Source organism: Bos grunniens, chromosome 22 (genome assembly GCF_055505025.1).
Source record: "Bos grunniens cultivar Pamir isolate PY7600 chromosome 22, Bosgru_T2T1.0, whole genome shotgun sequence".
Lineage (NCBI taxonomy): Eukaryota > Metazoa > Chordata > Mammalia > Artiodactyla > Bovidae > Bos > Bos grunniens.
The window spans coordinates 51,007,501-51,030,534 of NC_141186.1; the positions used below are offsets into that span (position 1 = coordinate 51,007,501).

Below are 23,034 nucleotides of genomic sequence, written 5' to 3' on the forward strand. Positions count from 1 at the left end.
ACTGTGTAGCTTTATTTTGGTTATGGAAATGAATTCTTTCACTACAGTCTACCCACAGCTTTATAGACATGTGGGGTAAGCCAAGTCAGAAAAACAGAGCCAAGTCACTCCAACCTGCACCTGCCTTCCCATCTGCAAATTCTCGCTCCTCGGAGTCCCAGAGCCCTGGCCACAGGGCAGGTGTTCCTCCCATATCTAGAGACCAAAGCAAACAGTTCCCAGCATCGTGGGTCCTCCTCAGACAGGAAGGAGAGACATTAACGTGCACAAACTGAAGTCCATGCATCTCTGAGCGTCTTGGCGCTGCAAACATCAGATCCAGGCTGCACTTTGGCTGGCACTGATTCATTTTAATAGAGGGGCTACAGGAAGCAAAACAAATCCAAGGTCCACAAGAAACCTAGCCAAGACACAGGTAAGCTGGCACCTCTACATTTTCAAGGCCATTTTAGGGAAAGTCCCTGAACTGGGAAGTCTGAACATGCCTGAAGGTCTGGCAGTGTCCACGTCCCCAAGGACTCCACCAGCTGCTCCTTCCCCTCAAGGGCCCTCAGTCAAGGAAACGCTCTGAGATGCAACACCTGCTCTACCTTGACAAAGCAGGAGACCCCCCAGCCCAGTCCACAGGAACTCCGGATATCCTCCCCAGCTTTCAAAACTTCCCAGTTCCAGACCACTTTTCCTCTTAGGGCCTGAGGGTGAAGCAGGATGTGAAAGTTCCTTCTCAGAGACACAGTGCCTATGACAAGCCAGGACTCATCTCTATAATAACACCCTACCCAAGGGGAAGCCCCATCTTCAGGAGCTCTTGGCTGACTCCCAGCTGCAGGCAGTCTAAAGCTTCATCCAGCCTCAGTTTTCTCATATCTAAAAACAGGGGGAAGATGCCAACCTTGTGTGATCACAGGGCCAGGCACACGCTGGACTCTGTCAGTGCTGGTTCCCTGCCCACCCCTCTGAGCTGAGAGAGGACACAGCACACATTGTGAGGCTCACAGCCACAGGAATGGGTCCAGGGTGTGTCCAGGCTCCACTCCCCAATCGTCCTGCCCAACTGGCCTCAGACCCAGCAGACACTGAGGCCTTGTCTCCCTGCTCATAGCCCAAAGCAGAAACTCAAAGCATCAAAGGAGAGCAGAGAGGCCAGAGGAAGAGGAAGCCAGGACCCTCTAAGGGAAGCAGGCCAAGGCTGGGGACCCTCAGGGACTTGCTTACCTGTTAAGACCTGTTTGCTAAGAGTGGATGAAAACATCGAGGGGGCCTGGGGGTGGGGAGAACCCACTGTCAGTGACAGCCCACAGCCAGCACTCACCTCCTCTAAGTCTAAAATGGGTGCGACTGATCCTGGCTCTTTTGCACTTGAGATTCTGACTATCCTTGGAAACCTTCGTTTACTCATACAGAAATTTCTGTCGTCACTGTACTGTAGCCAGCCATGACTAACCCCTAAGAGCTGCTAGGCTAGGAATGGCAGGCAAGAAGCAGGAATCAGAGCTCTGTGTGAAGTGCTCATAGCAGCAGCACATGTATTTAGGGTGACAGGCTGTCCTGGACATGAAACTCACCCCCCCCATTAAATACCGGCACAGCCTGAGAGTAAGGAGACCTCAGGCAATGGGAACAGGAGGCAGAAACGGCAGGAGGAAGCCTGACTTGACATCACAGGCTCCAGATCACAGGTCACCCAGAAAGAGCCAGAAACCTCGTCGGTTTCAGCAACCCTCAGAGAGACCACACTTCTGAGATGGAAGTTAAGCCCGGCACGGAGGAAAACAAGATCTTGAACAGCTATACACCCAGTTTTAGAGGTCTTGACCAATAAAGCCATCCAAAAACATTGGAATCAAATCACTGAATCAAAATCAAAAAACCTGAGCAGACCCACAAGGAGTTCTAAAGACTACCTGCCCTGTGATGCCCGAAATTAATCAGCACAACCAAGGACTGGGGAACTACCAAACAGAGAGGTTTTGGTCACGCCTCAGTCTATACTAGCAAATGACTAGTAACTGACTTCCTGTTCAGTTCTCAGACATTCTCTCCAATTGCTTATCTGGTACCTTCTCTTGCACAGTAGCCTGTCAAGCACGCAGTATGAAAAAAGACCTGTGTTGCAGGTAAGACCATGCAACATACGTAGAGTCTCTCAACCCAAAACGCAACTTCCGCACCTAGAACAATAAGAAACGGGCAGAGGAGCTTCTACTACTTCGCGCTTCATCAAAGAGCAGGTATCTGCCCACAGTCTGGGCCGTGGAGCTAGGCAGAACTGAAAGACAAAACTGAGGAGTTGGACTCTCACTAGGGCCTAATTAACTCTTATGATCACTGGCTCCTAAACTGAGAAAACCTAAGTTTTATCATTCAGAACCCACCAAGTGGTATCTTATCCATGCAGGTGTCACGAGACTTATAAACAGCAAGCAAAGACTCCAGAAAGATGGATGAGCACTTTCATATTCATGTCACTTGGAGGGGCTAATGACAGCCAGCAAAGAGGGATCTTAGGAATTAAGTATAATCAAGAAACTTCTCCTCATTTGGTGAGAAGTCCCTGACACTACAAACATTTTGGAGGGTCCTCTGGCACCTTCCAACCAACACCTTGAGCCAGGACAGTCCCAGGGGATCGGCCTGGGCCCTTCCCTGAATACCTAACCGATGTGCCAGCAGAGGGTGTTCTCAGAGGCCCATTTCACAGAGGCACAAACTGCTGCCCTGTGATACCACACTGCTTGGGCCCCTGAGCAGCCTGCCCTGGTTAAGCCCCCGCCTTCCCTCAGACCTGGTCACTGGCTCCTGGACCCTGCAGACCCTCTCCCCTCAGAAAAGCTACAGACCACCTGTCTATGGCTGGGAACCACAGGCAATACCCCTGGCACATGAAGCAACTGTGCGGTGGGTTCCTGTGCTGTTTGGGGTGATGGACTCAGCTTCCAGTTTCTGAGCCACCCCCCGCCCCACCCCATGGCACTGACTTACGTTCAGGATGAGCCTGTGTCTGGCCGTGGACTATGACAATGAGACAAATCTGCTCTGCGGCCAAGCTCAACTTCTGCAAATGATGCACATGGGCAGTCACATGGCTAGGCTGTGGGGAGATGGCACATGCCAACAGGAAGAGCCTCTGGCTGGAGGTCAAAGGGCCAAGGCTTTGCCCCCACATAGGGGAAGGAACCAGGGTGGACACACTTTGCTTTGCTGAAACACGACCATCGGTCCTGCTGCGTGACATTCAAAGCTCACACCAGAACATGTCCAATACCACAAAGGCCAAGGCCACGGGATCGTATGTTGAACACAACTTGTCCAGCCTAATCGGTGCCCCTCTGGTCTGAATTATGAAGCATTTTACCTGATGTTAACTGTTCTCATCTTAAAAAAAAAAAAATTCATCATTTTCCCCCCAAACTAAGGGACAGCTGAGCATAATTATAGCCACTAGTAAATTCTCAGAATCAGTCCATCAATCCCAAGCCCTGAGATCAACCATTTTCACTCTGTCATGTTCTTTCAGTCATCATCAGTAATTTTTTTTCCTCCTAAAACATAGAAGCCTATATATCCAGTAAGTATTTGAGCTGATGTGTCTGGGCAAATGCCATTCTGACGACCCACCCCCAAGGATGCCTGCCTTCGCCAACCCGCATTTCCCGGTGTGCCCTGTTCACAAGGGAGCCATTCAGAGCCAGGGAACACCCACTTGAGGCAGGAAGAAACTGCAGTTCATCTCACGCAGGCGGGGTGGCCGCAAAGCTCTCAAGCATCCAAAGAAATGCTCCTTTCATGAGCTCCCCTTCCTGGCCAAAAAGAGTGGCCATTGTTCTGCGGGGAACAATTGGGGGCCGATGCCAACGGCTGAGAGCACAGTCCCAGGAAGGGCTGCTCCCAGTCTGCCGACATCTTGGGCTGGGAGAAATTCCACATTGTCTCCAGACAAGGAGACTGAAGGGAAGCAGGGATGAAAAGCCATCCTCGAGGGCACTACCAAAATGAAACATCCGAGGGGGGCCCCAGAGGGGCAGCCCAATCGTTGTGTGAGACGCAAAGACTTCTGACCACCCCAGAGAGGAGGGGTTGGAAGGTCTTGTCATATAATCACCTTCCTCAGCTGTTCCTGCTTATGTGCATGCTTAGTCACTTCAGTCGTGTCTGACTCTTTGCGACCCCATGGACTGTAGCCTGCCAGGGTCCTCTATCCATGGAATTCTCCAGGCCAGAATACTGGAGTGGGTTGCCATGCCCTCCTCCAACGGATCTTCCCGACCCAGGGTCTGAACCCACGTCTCACGTCTCCTGCATTTGGCAGGCAGGTTCTTTACCACTAGCGCCACCTGGAAAGCCCTCAGCCATCCCTACACTCACTCAACTCAGAGGACAGGTGCCCTTAGGGAGCCGGCGCCAATCCTGCGGGAAGTCAGGAAGGTCACTTATACTATGGCCTACTTGGAACAGCTTCAGATCTGCCCAGCGAAGGCAAAGCTGGCTTCTGTGGGACCTCTCCCCACAGGACCTGAGAAATCTGCCTGCGTCAGGGTGGAGGAAAAGGGCTCCAATGCTAAAACAGCCTGAAAGAGGCGGCTGTACCCGTGCTGACAGAAGAGAAAATGAGCCAGAGGCCTGGGGTGGGTCCTGAGCTTGGCGTATCTGTGGGGCAGAAAGGGGCTGCTCTGCTGAGACATGGCATGCACAGGGCAAGGGGAGAGAGGAGCCAGAAGCCAGATCAAACAGGGCTTAATCCTAAGTGCAGGGGGCTTGGGAGGTCTGTTCTGAGCAGACTCGAACTTTACAAAGATGTCTCTTGCCTTGGTATGGAGAACAGACTGAGGGGTTAAGAACAGAGGCAGGGCACCTGGGAAGAGGTGAGCGAGTGCTACTTTGGCTGATAGCAATGTTGATGGATATGACTTGGAGGTCACCCCAACAAGGCTCCTTGGGACCAAGATCTGAAATGTTCCTCACATACCCAAGAATACTGGGCAGCCATTAAAGGTTACACTCCCAAAGAATACTTAAATAACAAAGGAGAAAAACTCAAAAGTACAGTGAATGAAAAAAGGTTAAAAAATATGATTTCAGGTCTGTCTAAAATGTCTGTGTGCCTATGTGACATCGATACTTGTTGACGAATGCAGAAAATGATGTACAAGTACACTGGTGGTAGGAACCACCAGAGTTTTTTTTTTTCCTCCCTTTCCTATACATTTATACATTGTTATTTTAACGGCGTGAAAAAAACTCCTTTACTGTAAAGGCTTTTCAATCCTGTTTTACACACAGGGAAACCAAAGCTCCAGGAATGAAGTCAAGCTTTAAGATTTTTTTTTTTTTTAATGTAGACCACTTTTAAAGTCTTCATTGAATTTGTTACAATATTGCTTCTGTTTTCTGTTTTGGTTTTCTGGCCGCAAGGCATGTGGGAACTTAGCTCCCCAACCAGGGATCCAATCCACACCCCCTGCATTGGAAGGTGAAGGAAGTCTTAACCACTGGACCACCAAGGAAGTCCCTGAAGTCAGGCCTTCTGATCTGATTCCCACCCCACACAACCCTGATGTTAAGACTGTTTGGGACAAAGAGTCACACACTTTCATCTGTTTTTCTACAGGTTAATCAGCTACTAAATGGTCTGCTTTCCACAGATAAATACGCTCAGATAAAATCCTGTTTTCCTAATAAAATCTCTGCTCCCCTGGTGAGTAAGCCTGTTAAACATCTCTCTGCCAGCTATAGCAAATAGCCAGCTTGCTGTATCAACTCAAGGCAACTCTGGTCCAGACTAATCCATGTACAACATTCCAGTGGTCAACAGAACAAAGGTAATCAATCACTACAGGGTTTGGATACTCCGAAGATGAAATGTGATGCTGGGTAAGAAATGTACTACCAAAATTGCCATTCTTCATCTAATAGTGAGACTAGAATCTGGCTTACTGGGCTATTATGAAGATAACATGGAAACCTTTTGCAAAGACTCTAAAAGCCAGAAGGAGCTCCACGGAAGTGAGCTAGGATCTTCAGAAGTATGATGACCTCTGAGAACACGAGGCCACCCTAAGAGCAAGCTGTGACATAAAGAGAGGGGGCCAAAAAGGAAGAGAACACAGGGAGGGTCAGGGGAGGAGTGAGTCTGCCCAGATTCAAAGGTGCAGAGACACACCTCTCAATGCAAAGAGTGGTATGGAATTTGTGACCATTTCTAATCTAGAGGCCCTGGGTTTGTGGGTCAGAGAGAGGCAAGCTGGTGAAGACTCATTAGAGCCTCACTCTGCTTTGACCAACAGAGTACAAAGGAAGTTCCAAGCCCAGGCCTTAAAAGATGGGCAGCTTTCATTTCCTGTATCTTGGAATACTCAGTCTTCCAAGGAATACCTGTACACAGGTACAACCCAGCTATTGTACCTGTGAGGAAATCCAAGCACCGTGGAAAGGTCTACATGGGGAGAAACCAAAGACTCTGATGGGCAGCCCCAGCTAAGCTCCTTGTCAACAGGCAGCACCACCTTGCCAGCCATGAGTGAACCTCATGTTTGAAATGGATCCTCCAGGCCCAGGTGAGCCACTCTAATTAGTGCAGCAGAGATGAGATCCCCAGATGAGCTCTAAAGCCCTGAATTCTTGGCCACGAAATTGTGCACAAAACAAACTGGCCGTTTCAAACCACTATTTTTGATCCTTTGAATATACCAATAAATCTCCAGGACACTATATGTACGCAGAAGTCTAAATACAAAACCTATATAAAAACTACCATAACAAAGTATAGATCTTGGGATATTTTTAATTCATATTCAAGTTACGTCCCTGAGGAAAGTATGCTATAGCGTAAGGGTCAGAAAACTATGGCCATGAGTCAAATCTGGGCTGCCATCCATTTCTGTACAGCCCATGAGCTAGATATATTTTTTGCCATTTTTAAATGACTGAGGGGGGAAAAAAATCAAAAAAAGATACAGCATTACTTGACATGTGAAAATTATATGAAAGCAAAATTTCAGTTTCAGTCAAGTTTTTAAAAGTACAGTTTTACTGGAACAGAGCTACACGCATTCGTGTGCACAGGGTCGGCAACCGCTTTCATACTGCACTGGCCAAGATGGGGAACTGCAACAGAAACCGGACAGCCAGCCAAGCCAAAAAAATACTTACTCTCTGACTTTTTAAAAAGTTAGTGTGCCAACCTCTGCTCTAGGAGATGCTCATAGCCTGAGGGGTATACCCCACCCACCCACATTGCCACCTTGCAAACTCACTCAGGAGTTAGGGGAAATTCCATAACCCTAAAGGGATGGTCCTTCTTCAACAGAAGCTTCCGGTTGCACCAAGTTCCCATCCTTCATTGGCCATCTCTTCTGTTACCGAGATCTCAGGCTCCTTTGTTCTCTGGGTTGCTTGAGAACAAAGGAGATGAGGCGAGGCTAAAACGTATGTACTAATTTTGGGTCTTAAGGGACTGAATATATTAGTAAACATAGAACACCCAAGCACAGCAAAACTCTTGATATTTACTTATACCTTATATTTTTAAAATATTTTCAAAGCATTTAAAAGCTCCATATTTCTTAGGTTAATGAAAGGGGACTGCTTCCTTATACATAAGCCCTTCCATCAAATCCCTAATTGATGACCAAAAAAGTCTTCCAGAGAACAGATGTAAAAGCTTTTTAATAGTGACACTCTCAAAATGGGAGTAAGAATAAAGGTTTCGGATGCTACTCTGAGGAACATGGGGACCCTCTAGTGAATGTCAGCAGCTGTCCCTCTCTTAAGGAAGGAACACTTAATAGGTCCTGAAAGAACTTAGCTCAGAATTGCCGGAAAATTGAAAAACTAAACTTTAACTAAAATAACCTAAAACTAAGACTAAAATCAAAACTAAACTGCAAGATGAGAATTCTTCCTCAGTTACAGCTTCTATCCAGTCTCACCTTGATGACTTCTCCATTGGAAGCAATTAAATCTGTTGGAATGGTCACTCGAAATGAGCGTCCGACGACAGCCGTGCCATCAGGAATGCCAACCACGGTGGGAACAGCCTCGTGGAGGTCTGAGAGTGCTGAGTGCATGGACGCCTCGAGCTGGTTCTCCCAGTCCCTGACAGCCTCCGAAGGTTCACTGGGCCAGTGGGACTGAGTCACGGCCACAGACAACAGAAGGAGAAAGGTCCTCCCCCAGAGGGGAAGCGGCAGCGATGAGCCCACAGACATCCTCATCCCCGGTTCAAGTCTGTTCAGGCAGATAAGTCTCTCCAAGAAAAGAAGCAAGCGACGTGGTCCCAGGACTGGGTCCTCACCCTCTGCACACCTGCTCCATCCCAGAGCACCCAGAGCCTGAAAAAGAAGAGAAGACTTAGACTTCAGCAACTTCCACGGTTTCCAAGTTGAGCACAGGCAGTTAATACCCTCTAAGTGTTCCTGCCCAAAATATCTACCCTGAGTTGGATTAAGTCTCCCCCCGCACAGCCCAGGGTGAGAGCCACCAGCTACACGTGGCTCCTGAACACTGGAAACGTGGCTGGTCCATTACGTATAAAACACACAGCAGATTCTGAAAACTAAGTATAAAAAAGGAATGTACAATATCTCATTAATACCTTAAAAATATTGATTGCATATTAAAATAATATTTTGGATATAAAAATATCTAATATAGTTAAGTAACTATTAATAAATAGTATATAATAAAAATATTAAATACATGATTAAAATTAACTCCACCTGCTTATTTTTATTTTTTTCCATATGGCCGCCAGAAAATATTAAATGACATAGTGGATCACATCATATTTTTGTTGGGTAGTGCTGCTCTATACCTAACTTCCAATTTATAGGAAACACAGGGCCATGAAGACACAGACAAATCTGGAATGTATGACAGGACCTTCTACAAGATAACTGATCTGGTCTTTCCAAATGCTGACACCTCTAAATATAAGGGGACTATTCTAGACTTGAAGACTGCAACCAGATGCAGTGTGTACATCCTGACTGGACCCTGGACTTACTTTTGTTTTTAATTAATTTTTTATAGAAGTACAGTTAAATTACAGTGTTAATTACTGTTGCACAGCAAAGTGACTCATATACTTTTACGTAAATGTGCATTCTTTTTCATATTCTTTTCCATTATGGTTTACCACGATACTGAATACCATTCCCTGTGCTATACAGCAGGGCCTTGTTCTTGTTTCATTCTATACATACCAGTTTGCATCCGCTAATTCCAAACTCCCAATCCAACCCTCTGCCACCTCCCGCCAGCTTGGTAACCACCAGTCAATCTTCTATGTCCCTGATTATATTTCTGGTTCAAAGATAGGTTCATTTGTGTTGGAGTTACTTTTAAAACAAAAAACAAAAAACACACACAAGACCAGCTCCCAAAGGGATAACTGACAAATTCTGTATGTGGGCTGGAGATTAAATTTATTGTTAATTTTCTTAGGCGAAATATGGCAGTGTGGCTTGATAATACCATCCTCAATTCTGACGTATTCAGAGATGAAGTGTCACAAATCTCTGCAACTCATTTTGAAATGGCCCACGGGGGTAAAGCGTGTGCACGTATACAATGAGGTAAGACAATGTGGCAAACACCACAAATACTTTTGGAAAAGCTGAAATACCAAGCATTTGCACAGAGGAGTGTGGCCAACTGCCCACTTCTTACACCCCCAATACTGCCTATATTTGCACTCAGTGCTAGTGAACAAAATTTACTTGAACTCTCTTACCCCCCACCCCCAACAGTGCCTAAAACCCTGCACATGTCCCCTGTCCGCCACACCAGCTTCAAGCAGCTCATGACCTGCACTGTGGGGCTTTCTGGGTGCCCACAGATGGCCACAACCATCACAAGCAATTTCCCATTCTGAAAAAGGAAGAAGCCCTGCCCCGAGCCAAGCTGTCTCAGGGCCACGTGATACTTTCTGACGTGGGTAATGAAAAGTAAATAAAAACGCTGAAGAAAACAAGGTCACTGCAACAGCCAGCATACTCTAAAGTCAGTGTAAGTCCAAGCCAAAGCCAAAAGGATTTTTTCAATGTTGATTTTGCTATTCTTGTTCTTATTTGTTGAACTAAAATTCATGAGACAAAAGCCAAAAGAGTGTAACAATCCTGAGGGTTGGAAGTCCTATCCTACCAAACCAAGACTTATCACAAAGCTACTGTATCAGGTGGGGCAGAGCAGACAGCAGACTGTGGAACCAGTCAAAGTGGAAGTTGCTCAGTCATGTCCGACTCTTTGCAAACTCATGGACTGTATAGTCCATGTATAGGAATTCTCCAAGCCAGAATACTGGAGTGGGTAGCCTTTCCCTTCTTCAGGGGATCTTCCCAACTCAGGGATCGAACCCAGGTCTCTTGCATTGCAGGCGGATTCTTTACCAGCTGAGCCACCAGGGAAGCAGAGGGACAGCCAAAACCAGCTCGCAAAGGAGATGTTCAAAGGCGCCAGGACAGGTGTCCGTCTATATAGAAAAAAAGTTAGGTTCTTCTGTCATTTCTCCATCGAAAATGAAACAAATCCCAGGTGGATTAGATACACAGATGTAAAAAGAACTCTGAAATTTTTAGAATATAGTAGAATATCAGCATAAGGAAAGATTTCATTTTTAAAAGACATCCCAAAACACAAAACTTTGAAAAGACAAAATGGACTTTCACTTCCAAGAAGATGAAGGAGGTGTATTTCTCCTTAGTTTCCCACTAAATACAAGGGAAAATTCTAGACACTATATAGAAAAAATAAACATGAGACTTTTTTTTAACATCAGACTCTTAAAAAAAGTCAAGAGAAGAAGGCAGAGCAGCTAGGGACCCCAGGATTCAAGAAATGATAAAAGTAGTGGGCTCCCTGGGTCTTCTTTTTGACTCATATATCCCAGAATTGGGAGCTGAAGAAGCTGGCAACCCAGAAATGCCAACAGAGGAGGCAAAAAACATTCTAACAAAAGTCTGTTCTCTTTAGCCAAAGGAGCAGGAAAGGGGTAGGCTAGCAAGACAGAAAACATTTAGACAATAAAAGCTCTATTCGAGCCAAACACCACAGAAAAAAACCGTGGCCCTACTCCTACCCATGCTGGCGAAGGCCAAGTGGGGGGCCTAGACTTCCACCCTCAGGAGGCTGTAATAAGACCCCCCAATATCTCCACTGGGGAGGGCGCTGGGACTTTCATCCCCACTGGCCAGTAACAATGCACCACCCTCTTCCTCCAGCCTCACGGTATCAGTGGAAACTACTTGGGAACCTAGACTTCTATAAATTCCCACCCAAGTAAGAAGCAGCAGCCTCTCCCCTTCCCTGCTGGATGGTGTCAGAGGAGGACTGGTCAAAGTCAGAACTTTATAATCACTGCTCAGCAGTGGCGAGGCCCACAGAACTAGAACTCCAGATCTTTGCTGCAGTGTGCAGGGTTTTCTCTAGTTGTAGCAAGCGGGCTCCAGAGTGCATGGGCTTAGCAATTGCATTTCAGGGGCTTAGGTGCCCCATGGCACGAGGGATCTTATTTCCCAGACTAGGGGTCAAACCCAAGTTCCCTGCATCGGAAGGTGGATTCTTAACCACTGGATCACCAGGGAAGTCCCCATTTATGTAATGTTCTTGAAGTGACAAAATTTTTTAGAGAGCAGATTAGTGGTTGCCAGGAGTTAAAGAGGGAGTTAGGACATAAAGAAAGCAGATGTGGCTCTGAAAGGGTAGCGTGATGGATCCTTCTGGTGACAAAAAGATTCTGTATTTGACTATATAAACATCAATATCCTGCTTGTAAGATTGTAATATTATTTAAGATGTTATCATGGGGGGAAATATGTATGGGTAAAGGGCATAGAGGATCTCTCAGTATTATTTTTAACAACTGCATATGAATTTACAATTTTTTTTTTAATGTTTTAACCTGCCCCCGAAAAAAAGAAATCGGAATTAGAATTTTAAATTTCTGTACAATAAAAGGATACCATAAAGAAAGTAAAAACGACCAACCACAGCCTGGGAGAGAGCTTTTTCAGGGCATACAGTAGCTGAAGCGTTCCTATCGAAATGTATCAGGTACCCTAAAACAATAAAAATGGGTTGAGAAGATAACAAGTACTTTACAGAAAATCTGAACAGCAACAAACATACAAAAAGATGCTCAACCTCCCTAGTCATCAAGGAAAAGGAAATTAAAGCAACGTGAAAAACACGTCTGCCCACCAGACTTGCCAGCAGTATTAAATGCCATACTTCTTGAGGGGGATACCAAACCACCATGGACTTAGAAGCTGGGGTCCTGCAGGCACTGGTGCCAAGAACAACTTAACTCCCAGTGAGGTTCTCTACCAGGAAAGGCAAAGTAGGAACACCCAAACTCTCCAACAGCTGGTGTTCACTGCACCCTGGGTGGAGGTCTTCTCCTGAGACCCTTATAAACTGCCCCAAATTAAAAGCTTTTCTTGAAGCTCTTTTCTGAGTTTTTGTTTGCTAGTTTGTTTTTAACTATCTCCCAGTTTCTTAACTGTCTGTGCTTCTGTACCCCTTTTACAGTTTATCACTTAATTTTTAAAATTTTCTGGGTCTTCTGTTTTATACTATCTTAAACTGTAACATTAGAGTTTCTTTTACTGTCCCATAGTGCTTTCTCCAATGGCCTTTTCCTTTCTTATACATAGTAATTATTATTTAGTAAATGGTGCAGCTTCATCAACACCCCACAAGACTGTACGCTGTGGAAGGCAAGGGCGGGGATGCAATCACTGATGTGTGCCAAGCTCACGCCTAATACACGAATGGAGAGGATACAAGAGGTGTTTTTTTGTTTGTTTGTTTAAATCTTGTTCCCATGTCTTCACTCTTCTGTGCACTTACTTTTCTATTTATTAGATCCAGACGATCTTTTACTTTTCCGATCCAATTCTCCATTTAAACATTCTCAGCTTATGTGAAAACAAGCCAACAGTATGAGACACACCCTTTCCTAGCAGGAACACAGGCTCAGTCTGCTATCTGCGGACATATGACGACACGGGGTATCTGGTTCATGAGCGTGACTAAGTGCTCTGCATTTAGCAAGCGGGCAATGACCAGGGCACAGCTCCAGCTGCTGCTATGTGCTGATTTTCCATGTTCTGGGGAGAAAAGGTCTTCTTGAAAGTTGGCCTTGCATCGTTCTGATACTGGCTTCCTATAAACAAGGGTCAGTCTCCCTGTGCTCGGAACTTGTCAGGCTGGATCCAAACACCAGGATTAGGACATCCCTCTGGGAGGTTTTTCAGTCCGTTCAGTGGCTCAGTCGTGTCCAACTCTTTGCGACCCCATGAATTGCAGCACGCCAGGCCACCCTGTCCATCACCAACTCCCAGAGGTTTTTAGACAGAGTCATATAGTAGGTCATCCAGAGGTGGAGGCACTACAGAGATCCTCCTCCCCATTCTTCGGAAGCAAAGCCTAAAGACAGGTAAACACTCAACCATGATCACATACAGCCTAAGGTCAGAACATGGTGGGAGGAGAAGGTGCCCAGGAGCCAGAGAAAGACTGTGGTCAGAGGCATCCAGCCTCCCTGACACAGCTGCTCATTTCAACACTGCACATGCACACTCCCAGGATACCCTCCGGACCAGGAAATGCTAACAGTAGCCCAAGAATACGTCTTAGCTCAACTCACCACCGTGTGGCTGATGGAGGCTGCCGAAGCTCTCCTGCTGAGACGTGGGTAGTGGCTCTGGGTAACGTCCTCCTCTGTGCCAGCCCCTAGTGCAATGTCCACCATCGAGTCTGAGCTGAGCACTGCTCCAGACCCCAGCAAAGCCCCTCTGTGAAGAGGGCCTTCCCAGAGCCCGGGGGAAGCCCCTGGCACTCTGAACACCCGCTCGGCCAGCCACGGCATACAGTGTGGGAAAGGGGCACACTTCCTTTCTCCAGCTGTGACGCTGGGGACTCTGCAGTGATGGGCAGAAACAGAAAGCCAAGTTTTCAGCAGCTGTCTACAAAGTGGTGTCCTTTGTGAACCAAAATGCGTCCAACCTGCCTTGGAGGCAGGTGCATTTCAAGTTGACCACATCAGGCAGCAGGGACACAACTAGAGAATCAACAGCAATTACTCGATGACAGACGAGGGCCCCAGACACCGGAGGCAGAGTTCACCAGGAATGAATACTTCTGGCCTCCCTCTTGTCACTAATCTCTATCTCTAGGCAAATGAAGCACGTGGAGGGGGCAGGCAGAGCATCCTGTGACCCTGTCCAGACACACCTGGATCCCTGGGAACTAGAGGACCTCCTCTGGAATTCCAGCCCCAGCAAGGAAGCAGTTCTGTTCCACTAAGATTATCTCCCAGACCTCCAAATACCGCCAACACAGAGGAGGCTCAGGCAATAGAAACTTTTCACTCAAAAAACTCGAGGAACAAATGCATACCTGGCACTAACACAGTTCATAGTGAACTCAATGTTTCCTCACATGCAGGAAAAACCCACAGAGAATGAAACTTTAAAATATCTTAACTAACGTCTCTGAGAGAATGGCTCCCTACTAGTTTTTACTTTCTAGGAATGAAGGAAAAGTTGCGGGATTCAACCCATTATTAAGCACACAAAATGAGGCAGAGGCAGCCTACCCCACCGCTGGCAGGAACCCCCACATCTCCCACAGCTAGTTAGTTACCTAAAAATACTGGCTCCACCGCCCAGTTGCTACCATTCACCACGGTAATTAAGACATGTAAGGAAAAAAAAAAAGACATGTAAGGAAAATGGGATTTGTCTTTTTAAAACTGAATGAAAGTAATAACATCCCATGACTTTATTTTAAATGGTGAAAAGGAATCATCTTAACTGAAACCACCACTTTAGGTTCCATCCAGCAAGAAGGCTTTTGCCCAGACACTCTGAAGTTAAAAGTAAACGTTACATGTCTATTATTAATCTAAAAATCCGGGAAAGTTAACCAGTCTAAAACCGCTCAATCTGACTGCCAGCAAGATGTACTTAACACAATGTAAAACAACAGTGTGAAGTCACTGTTTATTTGGGTTTTAAATACCAAAAAGATGGGCAGATTCCTCTGCTCTGAGTTTAAGACAGGCCTTTTTCACACCTTGGTCAGATAAGGAAGGCGCTGAGCCACGTCAGTGGTGAAGACGCAAGGTGTCACCTTCAAATTGTTCACAGCGCGCAGGAGGCAGGAGAGGTTCCCCTGACCCGAGGCAGGTTCCTGTCTGGCCTGTGCCATGGGAGCATCACCAGAGGTGTGGGGGCAGCCTGGCAAAGACACCAGCAGGGAGCTCAGGAATGCACCAAGCGTCCGGGGCCACATACACAGCAAGAGTAAAAGTAAAGAAAATGTGGGAGGAAAAAATGACCACCTGTGAGAAGCAAGCATTACTCAACAGTCTATCAAACACACACTACGTGAAGGCCTTTCTCACCCAGAGAACTCTTGCAGACGTTCAGTGATCACAGATACCAAAAGCGGAGGTCCAGGAAGGGCAGTGGTTTCTGCTGACGGTGGTGTGGTTTTCTCAAAAAGGCAGGAAGGAAGTACAAGTCTTCTACCTGGGCACAAACCCATTCAGGTGCAAACACATCCCAGAGGAAGGGGAGAAAGACAAGGTTCAGAAGCCAGGGCCAAATGGCCATTTCTCCACTAGACTGTGATTTCAAACCTGGGTAGATTTTTAACATCCTATGTGATAGAGCTCACGGAAAAACCAGCTCCTGCTATACTCCACTGAACTCCATATGCTGCAGTTAAACATTACTCAGTACTCAAGTGCACACCGAAAACAATTAGGATGGTTAAGTTTTATGCTGTTTATCACAATTTAAAAAAAGTTAATGGTTAGTGTGGCAAACTTTGTTATATATATTTTACTACAATTATAAATATTTTTTGAAACTCCACATCACTCAAGAGTTACACCAATTAGACTTTAGGAAAAACACTTATATGAGCCTTAGATCAACTTTTAATTATTGCTTAAAAGCACCTCAGGCAAACTCCCTGGAGGTCCAGTGGTCTGGGCTCTGCGCTCTCACTGTCGAAAGCCTGGGTCCGATCTCTAGCTGGGGAACTAAGATCCCATAAGCTGTGTGGTACAGCCAGAAATCAATACAAGTGCCTCGGGTAAGGCTCCGAGGCTGGAAAAGGGTAGACCGAGCGCCCAAACACAAGGACCAGGCCTAAGTGTCCGTTTGGCCGCGGCAGCTGGACTTTGCAGGTGGGCAGAAGCAGTGGAGGAAGTGTGAGAGGTGGGGGCCAGACCCAGCAGAAACAAGCAGGAGTGAATTACTCCATTCACGTACCCTTGTGGCATCCAAGAATCCAATTAAATTACAATCATCCCAAAACAGCCCAACAATAATTAACACGTCAGTGCATGTTTACCGACTACCTACCCTGTACTATGTGTGCGGCTTCATTTGCTACGCACGTAGTCTTTCCAAGTTGCATACAAAAATAGTCAATTAAGATTTACATACATTACTAATAAGAGGTAATAAATGAAATACTTCTATGTTATACACAAGAGGCAATAAACTAAGCACAAGTGTTTTTCAAGTAGGTGCTTACTAGAAAATACAAGTTGTAATGATACCCCAAACTTCCTCTGGCTATCCAACCCATCTCAGGACAAAGGTAGGGCTGGGATAACATTGTAAGGGCAGGATGGCTGGGACCTGTCAGGTCAAGGCTGGACGCCAAGAGTTGCCCAGAGAGGAAAGGCAGGAGCAGAGGTCCCCCTCCTGGAGGGGTCTGGGGCCACGTAGGCTCTGCCGCCCTCTCCCCCACTGGCGCCTAGCAGGCCCTCAGCGGATACCAGGGTATAGTGACAAGGTTTCCACTGAATCCCCAAAATGATCCACCAAGCACAAAGCAAATAATCTTCTGACTTCACACTTTGAGGGCTTCCCTTGTGGCTCAGCTGGTAAAGAATCCACCTGCAATGCAGGAGACCTGGGTTCGATCCCTGGGCTGGAAAGATCCCCTGGAGAAGGGAATGGCTACTCACTCCAGTATTCTGGCCTGGAGAATTCCACGGACTGTATAGTCCATGGGGTCCCAAAGAGTGAGTTAGACATGACTGAGTGACTTTCACTTCACTTCACACTTTGACGTTAAAAGCTGAGCTTTCTGATATTTGTTTCCATTGTTCTACAAAAGACTAAAAATAAGTACCCTGGCTCAAAACTAACATGCTAATTAGGCTTCAGTGAATTAAGGTTAGAAAAAGATAGTTGACTGCTGGCCTTCCTGACCTAACTGGCTAATCAGATTTCAGAACAGAGGAGTGAGATGAAATATTCGGGAGACCCCAGCCACTACCAGCTCCCCCCTCAGGTCCCCCATTCCCACAGCCCCCTTGACCCCGCCAGCAACCTCTCAATACAGGCGTCAGGAGCCAGACAGGGGAATCCCAGCCCAGCCCCTGGGACTGGGAGCTCTTGCACCTTCACAGGAAGATGCCATTGTTCTGGGTGTTTATCTGGGCAAATACGCAACCTTCAGCATTAAAGCTATGACCTGGGTGGGAGGTAGGAGAGAGGTTCAAGAGGGAGAACATATGTATACCAATGACTGATTCATGTCGACGCACGGCAGAAACCAATACAATATTGTAAATCAATTCTCGTCCAATTAAAAAGACATAATTATAAAAAAATAAAGCTATGACTTGCTTTAGACCATAATCTTTTGGGGGGCCACATTCTTAAGTCCCGACCATCAAGAACATTTGAATCACGCCAGAAATGGCCAGATCAACAAACCTTGTTTACAAAAGGACAAGATACAAGTAGCACCCACTCCGTTCACTCAGACTTTCTTGCTAGCAGAATTCCTTCCCTCCCACATATGGCTCTGTCCAACTGGGCTTTCTACCTACCTCAGCCTTGCCACAGCTACAAAATCTAAATCATCACAAACTTCTCTGGTTGGTTTTAGGGGTATGCTTCCAAAGGCTGGAGCAAAAAAGCCAGAAGATGGCCTTGCAGACTCTGGGAACCCCTGCGCTGGAAAGCCACAGTGACTGTGTGACCAGGCAGTCAAGCAATGAAGAAGACCAATGCTGAGAAGGTTATGCCATGCGTGACCTCAGAATCAGGCCTGGAGTGGAACGGACTTACATCCGGGTTGAACACAGCTGAAGAAACCCTTGAGGACGCCCTTGTCCTCACCTCCCACTGCTTCTACCTCTTTGTTCTGCAGGCTTTGATCCCTCCCTGAGCACCAAGGAAGAAGTGGGTGTCCACTCAGTAGTAATTATTTGGAAATTCCTTCCTGACTTTTAGAACTCAAGGATTCAAAGTTAAAAGCAAAAACAGACAAGGAGAGGAAAAATGCAGAGGACCGTCTGTCTTATCAAAAGGGTGCAGACACAATTTACCTCTTCCCAAGTACTGGGGGGACAGTAGAGGCTACCCCGTATCGTACTTTTCAGCAGTGGCCAGCCTTTCCTAATGTACAAAGGTGTTGTTTTCTTCTTCCAGAGCCAAGATCTTCTAAATTTCCAAGCTGGGCCACCATCAAGCAAGAGTGGACTCCCACAGCACGAATGAACAGAGATTCCCACCAGCCCATAGCTTCATTCTTCAGATACTCTTCACATATTCTTTTCCCAAGGATCTTCAACTGGCTTCTGATGCAAGCACCAAGGCACCCTGCACCCTTCCCAGGCTCTAGGTAAATCATTTGTGCTGGGAGCTAACTGCCCCTTTTATAAATGACATTTATTTCATGTCTTCTCATTGTATACCAAATCCAGTGAACCTTAAAAGTTCTGCCGGCCTTAAGAACAGAGCTAATCAAGAGTCAGGAACCTCTGCATTTATCTTACACAGGGATAAAGCGGACATTGTGAGGGATTCATGGCAACACAGTCCTTCTAACAGGCTGGCCCCTCAAAGAACCACAGGGATAGCCGCTGCCCACCCATCAGAACGTCCTTGGTCAGGAAAGGAGACAGGAAGGCAGAAAGGTCACAGGCAAAAGAGAAAGTGTGAGTAAACTAGATGGAGCTCTGTTTCTATCTTCTCAGACCCAAGCTGCCCCCCGTAGAGCCTGACTGATAAGTGAGGACTTGGTCTCTGCCTCTCCATGTGTCCCGTCACCTAGTTATCCCTTGGTAAGATTTCTGTACGGGGGAGTGGGTGAAGCAGAAACAGTCAGGACAACAACCAACAGGAAGCGGAAAGAGTGCCCTCCACACCCTGTTCAAGCTGTTTATCCTAAGGCAGCAAGCTAGGCTGGAGACACTTTAGTGAGATGAGAAAATGGCCACAAAGACCGCAGTCCTCACTCTCTAGATGACTCTTGTAGGGGCCTTTCTGGGATTTCACTGACTGTTACAACCCAAGTAGATGTCTCACCATCAACGTGACCCAGAACTGGACATGGAGCAAACGGAGCCTCGAGCTCCTTGGAGATGCTTCTCATCTGAAGGGAGAGAGCAGCCCTCCAGTCCTGTGCCACAATCACTGCCTGGATCACTGCCTGCTGTATTCAGCAAATGAGTAGAGGAAAATCCTGACTTCTTTGTGACAAAGAACAACCGAGAGTAAATTCACCAGTTATCTGGAGCATTTATCTACAGCGTAGCTTTTTTGTTTTCAAGTCAAGCTCTCTTTATAAACTCATGCTCCTCAGACACCTCAAGTCACTCAAGCTCTCTAAAGCTAAGAAGAAGGAAGTCACCCAGCATGCTCTTGACACCAGAGTTGCCACCTCTCATACCCCAAAGATTAGTGCAGCTGCAAACTTGAGCAGCGGTCTCTGAGAGGGTCCACCCTGTAAACGACCGCAGCTAGTTCAAAGAAGAGCAATTTAAAGCGTGCATATGTTTTTGGTTTACCTGCAATGCAACCAGGGACCTCAGCTATCTCTTGCTTTTACAGACGATTAAGTGTTTGATTTTGACACTGACCGTGGAGCCAGGAAATCAACAAGGCCTGAACCTCAACAGGCACCTGAGACTCAGTGAGCACCTCACACAGGACTGAGGTGCACCTGCCTGGTACTGGTTACTCCGCTGCAGCTCACATCCTGCGGGATGACCCACAGCAACGAGTAGAGGGCCTGGGCACTGAAGCCTGTAAGGGGTTGCTTGCTTGCTAAGTCGCTTCAGTCGTGTCCGACTCTGTGCGACACCATAGACGGCAGCCCACCAGGCTCCCCCGTCCCTGGGATTCTCCAGGCAAGAACACTGGAGTGGGTTGCCATTTCCTTCTCCAATGCATGAAAGTGAAAAGTGAAAGTGAAGTTGCTCAGTCGTGTAGCTACCCCATGGACTGCAGCCTACCAGGCTCCTCCATCCATGGGATTTTCCAGCCAAGAGTACTGTAGTGGGGTGTGGGAAGGGGCACAACAGGCTTTAAAGGAATCACACCTGAAACATTCTCAAGGAGAATGAACATGTTCTAACTTCATCTACACCTCAACACTGCGGATGGGACAGGAAAGAGGTCAGTGGTTACCAAAGGTCGTAGCGGTCCAGAGTGGAGAGCTGCCAGCCTCCTAAATGCTGCTTCCTCGAGAAACCCACCCATCTCAGTCCTCCCTTAACAAATTAACCCTCCACTATGGTTTCCCTTCTTTATTAAATCCTCAGAATAGAGACAGCCCAGGGGCCGTATGTGATTTGTCCACATTGTCCTAACGATGGCACAGGAGGAACACAGGCCAGATCCAGGTCCTCCCACGACAGCAGAACCCACTTGGGGGACTCTGTCATAGGCTACCTGACACTCTAGGACACACGGGCTTCACTGCCTCGATGGACACCGCCGTTACTCCAAAGCTCTGACAACAGGGAAGGGCACAGCCTCGTGGGGCTGGGCTTCAGGCAGCCTACAGCCCGGAACAAGGCTCCCTAGCATCGATGTTCAGGTATATCCTTCCTCTTCAGAAATTAGCTCAGTGGTTCTGCTAATTTCTCTAACAGTTAAGCAGAAATAAATTATTTTTGAGCAGGTGAAATCTTTTATTTTGTTGCTAAAGTCCATCTCACTCTGTTAATGTCGTGTGTTTACTTGTTCCACTTACAGCAAAAATCAAGAACTGGAACTCTTTTATTCAGTTTGTGAAATGCCTTTATTGAACTGCAACAAGATTAAGTAACTGAATACAAAATTAGATTTATTTTAAAAGACTTTAGTAAATAAACATATGTACCATATGTATCCATATCCTGGTTTCTAACTGCTACTTTAACTAAAAGAAACCAAGGCTCCTTGTGGAAAGGGTTGACGACAGGCCAGGGAAAGAAACCTGAAACATCTTGCTGCACTGGAAAATCAGGAAGTGCTCAAACCATGATGAAGAAGACATGTCAAAAGAACACAGGAGCCAGCCTCTGTGTTCCTGCTAGCCAAACCTGGGACAATCTGGGCCTCAAAATGAATAATGACAAGAATGGGTGATATCACACTAAGTTATCAATGTGAAATCACATACACAAAGCAATGAATGGAGGCGAGAAGGCTCTTCGAGTGAGATGACAATACAGAAGGAATGATGGTCTTAGAAGCATCACTGCATGCTGAAAGCAGAGGGTCCAAGTCTGAAAAGGAACAGGATATTTACATAGTGTCCTCCCATGAATTACTTATTAATTGCAAAGGAAAAAATGGCAACTTTACAGAGGAAAAAACTGTTAGGTACCTTCCCAGCCAGGGCTGATCATCAGGACAAACCAGCACTGTGTACCTACTCACATGGGGCTGGTTATCAAAGACACTGTTGGACAACTGAGGAATCTAAACATGGAATGTATTAACAGATTAGACACTGTACCAATATGATATTTCCTCATACTGACAGACATATTGTGGTCATATAAGAGAAGATCCTTATTCTTAGGAAATACATGATTAGGTATTTAGGAGTGAAGGGGCATGGTGTTTGCCAATCACTCATAGATGGTTCAGGGGGAAAAAACGTATAGAGAGGGAAAAGAAAGAGAATGACAAAGCAAAAAGAAGGCAAAATAGAAACAAATAGCGACTCAAGGTAGCATATTTAGGAGTTTCCTGTACCACTCTAGCAATTTTTCTGCCAGTCTGAAGTTGTATCCAAATTTTGAGTTACAAAAATATAAGCTATGTGACATGAACATAAGTGCTAAGAGAAAGGAAGGTGGGGCATGGTCTGCCTCTCGTCTCACGACCTCAGTTCTTCCCCGACAAAGCAGCAATGTTCATCAGCAGTCGTGAGGCAAAGTCAGCAGTAGATGGGTTCTGTGAGCACTGAGGGCCTAAGCAACCCCCATCCGACCACTCACCTCACACCCTTGCACTCTGTCAACCAGCGCCCCAGGCCCCAAGCTCCGTGACTACGTGATTCAGAACACAGCCCACCAGGCCCCTACGTCCTCCTCTGTGAGGCGAAATGGGAGTATCTTAAAACCATTTCCCTCTAGAAACACCACAAATACAAAGTATACCAAAAAAGGACTTTGTTTATTTGTTTTAAAAGTGACTCGGATGATAATGGAAGAAAATGTCACACTGGGGCCTGAAATTACTACACTGGGCTATGTTTGCTCAAGATTAAAAATAGTTTCATCCTTCCTTCCCAGGAGCCTTCCCTCCTGGAGGGAAAAAACCCCTGACCAGACCTTCACCAAGTTCAGAGGCCCCAGAGCTAAACACAAGCTCTGGGCAGGCTGAAACCAGAGTTTCCCAGTATCAGATTTCCCACTAACAATCCCCGGGCATGACAGAGAAGACACACAGTAAGCCTCGCAATGACGCCATCAGCTGTCAGGTCCTTTGGACTTACTGCAATAAAAGTAATTCACATGGAGGTGAAACAGATTTCACCAATATCCTACGACGTACGTACATGAGAGGCTGGGTTTCTTCAGTAGCTTTCCACAAATGACACATTTAAAGTATCTCTAAACACTTAAACTAGGACATCTCTTTTTATTTCATTCTTACAAAGTTCAAATGGAATCACATAGCTCCTAACTAATACTTTTTACACTTTACTAGAACTGGAAGACCTCAGCTCGAGTAGATCCACCTCCTCACCCTCTACTGCTGCTTGTGGCAC

At 46.4% G+C, this 23,034-nt stretch overlaps 1 protein-coding gene across 4 annotated transcripts in view; it reads right to left on the reverse strand.

Annotated features, from left to right (window-relative positions):
* The window catches only part of DAG1 (dystroglycan 1), a 48,681-nt gene that overhangs the window by 7,410 nt on the left and 18,237 nt on the right, over positions 1 to 23,034 (reverse strand). For 2 of the 4 annotated variants that reach the window (XM_086367994.1, XM_086367997.1), the window contains exon 2: positions 7,929 to 8,330. In XM_086367994.1, the coding sequence (XP_086224120.1) occupies positions 7,929 to 8,213 (285 nt within the window). In that variant the 5' untranslated portion in view covers positions 8,214 to 8,330. Of the gene's footprint in view, positions 1 to 7,928; positions 8,331 to 13,648; positions 13,923 to 15,409; positions 16,719 to 23,034 lie in introns of those variants that run through there. The other 2 variants (XM_086367993.1, XM_086367995.1) reach the window with 2 other exon arrangements.